The following is a 7,716-nucleotide window of genomic DNA, read 5'->3' on the forward strand; positions in this document are numbered from 1 at the left end:
CAACCGAGCTTACCAGTCATGTGGGGACCCAGTAGGATCTTTCAAGATTCAGAGGCAGGGTGGGGTAGTCCAGCCAGACAGAGCCATATAGCCAGGCCCCCCTTGCCACAACCCCCGCCGCAAAGCCGGTACAGCGCAAAATTTTCCCACCTCGTCGGCGTTCAGCCACTCCACTTCAGTACATGCAGGCTTGCTGAATCCACCCTTCACTTGAAATTATCACAAACTTAAAAACACAAGTACAGTTCTTAAATATGTACCAAACCCAGCCTATTAGTCAAAGTGGGACAACTGGATTGAGGAGGATGTCTTTTCTAATGACTACTGCGATAGTGTGCTTTTTTCTCAGAGGACAGAAAAGGCAAGGTAGGTATTACATCAACTTGTAGGCACTCTAAATTTCTTTATAAATACCCGTTCTGTTGGGAAAAAAGACAAAAAACCAGACACAGCGTGACTAACAGATCTACATAGTTGAACAGTCCTTGGCCTGTACAAGTATAGACAAAGTGACTTGATCATCATCTTGGGGCAAAAAATGGACTCCTCTAGAGCAAAACTTCACAGCTGTTATCTTTGATGATTATCTTTATAGACAAGGCAAGACTTGAAAAAGCAATGATCTTGTAGTTTCCTACTGAAGCTTGGAAGGACTAATCTCAGATGGTAATGAGTTTCCACATTGAAGTGCAAACGGCTGTATGTTCCAGGGCTCTCTATCATATTTCGTACTTTATAAGTTCTTCACTCATACATCTACTTAGAGTCAACTTGGTCCACAACATGCTCAATAATAAATTTGCCCAGAAAAGATTCATATAATTTATTTGTTGATCACAAGTATAAAGAATAGACATTTCCCTCTACAGTGTAAGGACAATCGCACTGAAACGGTAAAGCAGCTAAGAAGTGCATATCCTCTTCTTCAGACGGGACAGATTTAAAAATAGTCATGATATCAGGCATGTAATAAGTCTTCATACAGAGCTGCCTTCGGGGATTGTGTCTGGCACCACCTCCTTTTTATTATCTTCAGGTTTCATGGCAGGAAACAGTAGCACTTCCTAGAAGAGAGAAATGAAAACTGTGATGTTTATTTCCAGGCATGTCTGAAATAAACGCATTGAAGAAGCAACAATTCAATAATATTCCTTGAAGTTATGCATCCACGAGAAAGTATGTATAATTATGTATATGTGTGTGTGTGTATATATATATATATATATATATATTCACAGAAAAAACCATAGGTTATAGTCCATATATAGTTAGGAATTTGCATTTACAAAACCTTGAAAATTCAATGAAAAAACCATTGGTTATAGAACATATATAGTTAGGAATTTGCATTTACAAAACCTTATTTTACTCGCATAAAACCATTGAAATTCCATATATAGTTAGATGCGCTAACTATATATCGCGCACCCGCAATCCACTGCTGATGATGTCACATATTACATCATTCATGACATGGTCAGTGGTGACATCTCAAATGACATCACTGATGACATCACTGATGACAACATCCAGTGACTGTATGTTTCTGTAAAGTTAAAATATGTCTTACATATTGAAGAATGAGTGGATGTATAAGTGTCTGGATGAAGGATTTAGTAGGTGCATGACTGACTGTATGAGTGAGTGATTAAATGTGTCTCACTGAGTGCATGGGTTAGTGACTTTACTGTCTTAATTTGTGCATCATTATGTCTGTTGTTCTGTAAACTGTTGCATGTGTTGATAAGTAGCTATATGAGTAACTATATGGGTTATTGATTGGTTGCCCAAGTATTTGTATGGGAGACTGAGTGTGTGTGTGTGGGTGGCTGGGAGGTGTATGACTCTGTGCATAGATGTGTGAGCTGTTGATTCACTAGATGTATGGTTTCAAAAGTGCATGTGGAAACAGCTGTATGGGCGGTTGACTGTGTGCATGAGTGTATTGGTGAGTGAATGGATATCTCAGTGCTACATGTCAAAGTAAGTACATATGTAAAACACAGTACATGTGAGAGTTGACATATATAAATAACTGTGCATAAGAGCCAGTGAATGTGTGAGTGGCTGTATGGATCATTGTGAACTTGTATCAGGGATTGTATAAGAGAGAAAATATGTGTTAGTATATATTTGAATAAGTAAAGTTTGTATAACTGTATAGTTGAGGAAATGGAGCTGTGATTGATTGTTTGCATGACTGACTAGTTGTGTGAGTAACTCCATGGATGAGTGACAGTCTGTGAGTGTCTGTTTACACTGATTGTATCTAAGGTTATATTAGAGTCTGAAGAGGTTCATTGTATTATCACATGAATGATATCATGAGTGATGTCACCAGTGATGTCATTTGAGATGTCATCAGTGATGTCATTTGATATGTCATCAGTGATGTCATTTGAGATGTCATCAGTGATGTCATTTGAGATGTCATCAGTGATGTCATCAGTGATGTCACTGACCATGTCATGAATGATGTAATATGTGACATCATCAGCAGTGGATTGCGGGTGCGCGATATATAGTTAGCGCATCTAACTATATATGGAATTTCAATGGTTTTATGCGAGTAAAATAAGGTTTTGTAAATGCAAATTCCTAACTATATATGTTCTATAACCAATGGTTTTTTCATTGAATTTTCAAGGTTTTGTAAATGCAAATTCCTAACTATATATGGACTATAACCTATGGTTTTTTCTGTGAATTTCAATGGTTTTTTAATAGCAAATATCAAAAGCTGTCAAATGTGAAGTACGTGATAGGTAAAAACGTTTTCGTGTTTATGCACGCTGATGTGCTTTGAACGCTGCCCCCCCCCCCCTCCCTTCTTTTCTCTTAGTAGTACTCTCTCTTTGCAGATAGTGAACGGTAGTTAACGCAGACCTTTACCCCCGTTGTAATCCGTCGTACCTGCTTGTCTCTCCATTTGATTGATTGTTATCCAAGCATTTACTGTTTTAGAATTGGTTCTCTTTGGATCATTCTCTATTTACAAACAAGCACAAAGTCGCAATACTCTGTTTAGTCTTTGCAGATAGTGAAAAATCGTGTAAAAAAATAAAAGTAATCGAGCAAAATCAGTAGACCACTAATTCGATCTCTTTTTGACCTCGGTAAAATACAAACATTAGGAACAACCCTTCATGAGAAATACGAAAATAGTGAGATGAACTGAGCTCCACACCATGAGGGCTGCAAGACAGCTCGACTCCGCCACCCACCCCGCCCAAAATAACGACAAACCCTATGCAAATATTATAAATATAGACAACACACCAGCAAAGAAACAGGGTAAAACATTTTATTAAATAACTATTTACATAACTATTTTATCCTTTTTATTGCCCGATCCGGCTAGCTCAATCGATCGAGCATGAAACTCATGCACTGATAGCAAGCATTGAGAGTTTGTAGAACGATGGCTTCAGATTTTCCACATACGGTGTAGTGGCGCGAACTGGGAGGGGGCGTTTGGATCCTGCCCCTTCCCCAAATAAGATTTTCATACGTGAATGTTCGTTCATGCTTTTTGTCCCTGAGTTGCTTCGATGTCACTGCCTTACAAAAATGGCATAAGTCCTGGATGTTGAGTGCCATACTTCAGAGTTCTAAGCAGCGCTTGTAACACTGTTTAAACCTTATTTGCACCTGCTGCAGCTTCACTATTCAAAGTAAGTGGGGTCCGTTTGTGGACCTGACTGCATTGGAAAACAATGTGATACGGTGCCTCCCTAAACCGCTTGACGGAGGCCCCCGAGGGGCGGTGAGATGGCGCGGACTGAGAGGGGGCGCTTAGCTCCTGCCCCCTCCCCAAGTCGTGTTGCCCTGGTGTGGCCTGAGATCGCCCCCGACATAGGCGGCCGGCTCCCGGGGTCCGGCGGAATTTTTTCCCTTTTGATGACTCTTCCATTCTGGACCTTGTCCCACAATCCGTTTGACCTGAAGACACGCTGTAGTGGGGCGCCCCTTTACCGTTTTAGTTGCCATTCCGCCCGCTTTTGGTACTCTGTGCCTCTTCCGCCATTCAGCTGTTTACCGCCCGCTCTTGCGACTACAGCGTCTCGCTCACCATGTAGTTGAGTTGCTCCCGCTCTTAAAATTTAACCGAACTTTTTGGACTGCTGAAAGCGGTTGTATTCCGACCGCTGGTTGGTGGAGACATTTTGACTATATTCTGGACCTGCGTTCTCGCGTAATGCATCATATGACGCGCCGCGTTAGCGCACCCGGAAGTGCTCCGGTGCGCAAGGCACAGCTTCCCGGAAACGATCCAGAGCGCGCCGCGCAGCGCGTAACGTAAGCATAACAGGTCATGTGACTTGTTAATAAAACTTTTCATTGGTTCATTTTACTTTTGTTTTCCTAATGATGTAAGACTAGGTCATGTGACCTAAAAATAACACTTTTCATTGGATTAAAACATTTTTTTTCCCCAAACGATGAAAGCCCCACCTTGTTTCTGGATGTTTCAGACTGAAGCTGGCGTCACCATGAGAGCACCATCTCGTAGCTCCGTCGTGGCCATTCCGCAAGCAATCATGGCAGCCGCTCCCCACCGGAAGCCTGCGGGAGTCGAGGACCCCCAAGACTTTTGTACAATCTTCAAGGCTGAGGGGACGCTTTCGAGAATGGAACCCAAGCCCTGGCAGACAAGCGTCCGAGTTCCAAGGTGTCCCAGGGCCATTTTACTGGACCAGGCCCAAATCCGAAGAGCCGGCCGCCATTTTAAGAGTCCTGTGGCAGCCGCCTATCGCTGCACCGCAAGAGTGGGAGCAACTCAACTACATGGTGAGCGAGACGCTGTAGGCGTAAAAGCGGGCGGTAAACAGCTGAATGGCGGAAAAGCCACAGTGTAGCAAAAGCGGGCGGAATGGCGACTGAAACGATAAAGGGGCGCCCCACTACAGCAGACGAGCCTCCGCCATGTGCTTCAAAACTGCATACGTATCTCGTGATATCAAGGTTGGGCAACCAGTACACAACAAGCAGTTACGAGTCCCATTTACACCGGCGCCATTTTGGGCGCGGCCGGGCAGGTCCAGGATCTAGTCAAACATAACAAATGAGGCTGACGTCTCTGAAGCACTTGACGCACAGCAGGACATAGCAAATAAACATGAAGTCTCTAAAGCTGTTAACTCACTGCAGGACAAAACAAGTGAACCTGAAACCTCTGGAATAAATGACGCTCAGAAGAACAACACACAAAACTCTGTAGTGTCTGAGGAAAGTAAAACAAAAGGGCACTGTAGTTTCAGACACACTTAACACTAATGACTAAACAAAGATATCGTCTGTTTATGAAGCAGTTATGATGTTCACAGAATTGACAAAGAAGTGTGCAGACACCAATGCTATTAAGAAACACAAGGAAATCCCTAACGCATCAGCATTCTCGGAAGAGGTTGACACAGATAACATCTTAAGGAACAAAGAAAGACAAAATAAGGATGAGGAAGTTATCACTTTAGTTTTTTCATCAGCTAGCGACAGCAAGAAACATATTGTAATGGAGATTAGAGAGGCTACGGATGGATAAATAAATTATCAAAAGAAATAGTGACTCCCCCCCTTTAGCAAATTAGCTAAATCTTTGCGTAATTTGGACATTAAAGTTATATTATTGTTGTTGTTGTTGTTATGGTTATAGTTTCCTTTTAAGTATAATTCACCAATAGTTTTGTTTGTAGATGTTTTCCCATTAACAATCCCAGTTCCATCACCCGCCCAGGATATCACCACTGTTCCCCATGTCATAAAACCTTAGGATGTTCAATAACTGAAACAGCTAATATGGGTTTACTTACAGGGGACATCTTTTGTTCTGTTTTGTAAAGTAAAATTATTGTGAACGCAAGTATTATACATAGTAAGTGTTTAATATAGCATTTGTCAGTCATTGGTTAAGCAGCTAGGACCTGTTCACTCTTGACACCCCAGGTGCTGTGTATGTTGCACTATAGTGCTGCATCGGGAATACGGACAACCCTATTGATGTTGATTTTTCATTATTGATTATTGTAAAGAAATGGCGACTCCCCCCTTTAGCAGATTAGCTAAATGTCTGCGTAATTTAGGCATAAAAGTTATATTATTGTTGTTGTTGTTATCGTTATAGTTCTACTTAATTTCCATTCAGAGTGTCCTACACAGCACCACTGTAGGTAAACACTACTTTATGTAAAACCTGGGACATAGCACTCATTGAAACTATAGTTGGTCACCATGGGGTTTAAAGAAGGGATGGTTCTTCACCTGGGTGCCTTCCACAACTCAGCACGTTGTGCTGCCCTGGAACTATTCGCACAAAAGACAGCTTCTGACCATTGTTGTTTTTTTTAATCAAAAAATGTTTAAATATATTTACAGTTTTTGTTGCGTTCGTTATATTTAAAAGTTAATAAAGTTTTATAATCCAACTGTCTTGGAGTACTATATTTTTTTTAAAAATCGGGTGAATGGGGCCTTGAATCGGGTTATTGTCATGTGTGGGCTTTGCAAGTGTACTGCTACAGGATCGGACATTTCAAACTCAAATGCACGTTCTTTTTCTTACCTTTCCGAAGCATGGAGCGCAATAGCAGGCAGAGAAAGGGTGATGCACGTGTTGAACACTGCCTGGCCTGGCAAGTTGCTGGCAGTGCCCCCCCACCCGCTCTTGAAAGAGGGCACACACACACCGCCGTCCCGAGTACTTCACAAATCTTTAAAAGACCATGCGCTTGTTCATGAGGCTTAAATGGTTTATCACCCCTTCTAGAACCCCTGAATCGACCCTCTGACGTTTCCTGGAAGAATTAGCACGTAACACAATACCAAACCCTGTCAGCTGAAACCCCCGAGGAATCGTGGGGCATATTATCAAGGGGGTTTATTTCCGCTTTTTTGGCTTTAAAAGCCAAAAAAAGGAGATAAAATTATCTCCCTATTACCAAGCTGTCGCTAACACCAGTTAGTGACAGCTAAAAGGAGAAAGCGACCATCTTGGGCCCCGCTTTGCATGTCAGTGATATTTATCACTAATGACATGCAAAGTGGGCGTGCCAAGATGTTAGCGACTGGAAACAGTCCCTAACCATCGCTATCTCCTATTACCAACTTTTGGGGATATTTGTGCTAAGCGCGAATATCTCCAAAAGCTAACACCTGCCCTGAGCAGTTTTTAGCCATGTTATCCAATGGGAGGTGGATAACATGGCTAAGAGCATTTGCTGGATAATGCATGAATATCGCTGACTTTTCAGCGATATTCATGCATTGCGGCCGTTTTTTATCGCATTTGCGATAAACCTTGCTAATAGCAAGGTTTATCTGCGATAAAATTCGCCGATGTGCGGCGATAATTTTTGTCTCTAAACAAGTTGGAGATAAAAATTATCGCTAGTTGTTGGTAATATACCCCCGGGTTTTTCCTTGCAGGAATCGGGAAGCGGAAGACTAGCACTGAAATCAGTAGTCTCACGCCTGAATCGGGAGGATTGGTATGTCTGGATTGTCTACAGCTGGAGCCATAAACTACATCCGCAGGGCTAGGTGATAGCCTGGGTCCGGCCTGGACAATCGGACACAGAGGAAGAGGAGTGTCAGAGGGTGCGGTAGTGAATAGGGTGAAAGGGAGGTGTCGGGTGGGCACAGGGTGTGATTCTCAGGGAACAGCAGCGCAGATGGGGGGAAGTATATGGCCCATGCATGAGAGAGAGAGAGCGGGGGTGA

The 7,716-nt window shown here is 42.5% G+C and overlaps 1 protein-coding gene across 3 annotated transcripts in view; it reads right to left on the reverse strand.

Moving 5' to 3' along the window:
- Nucleotides 1-808: 808 nt before the first annotated feature.
- The window catches only part of KARS1 (lysyl-tRNA synthetase 1), a 115,750-nt gene continuing 108,842 nt past the window's right edge, over nucleotides 809-7,716 (reverse strand). For all 3 annotated transcript variants that reach the window (XM_086945471.1, XM_086945469.1, XM_086945470.1), the window contains one exon: nucleotides 809-1,064. In XM_086945471.1, the coding sequence (XP_086801597.1) occupies nucleotides 978-1,064 (87 nt within the window). In that variant the 3' untranslated portion in view covers nucleotides 809-977. The remainder of the gene's footprint in view (nucleotides 1,065-7,716) is intronic.

This window comes from Lissotriton vulgaris, chromosome 12 (assembly GCF_964263255.1).
Source record: "Lissotriton vulgaris chromosome 12, aLisVul1.2, whole genome shotgun sequence".
NCBI classification, from domain to species: domain Eukaryota; kingdom Metazoa; phylum Chordata; class Amphibia; order Caudata; family Salamandridae; genus Lissotriton; species Lissotriton vulgaris.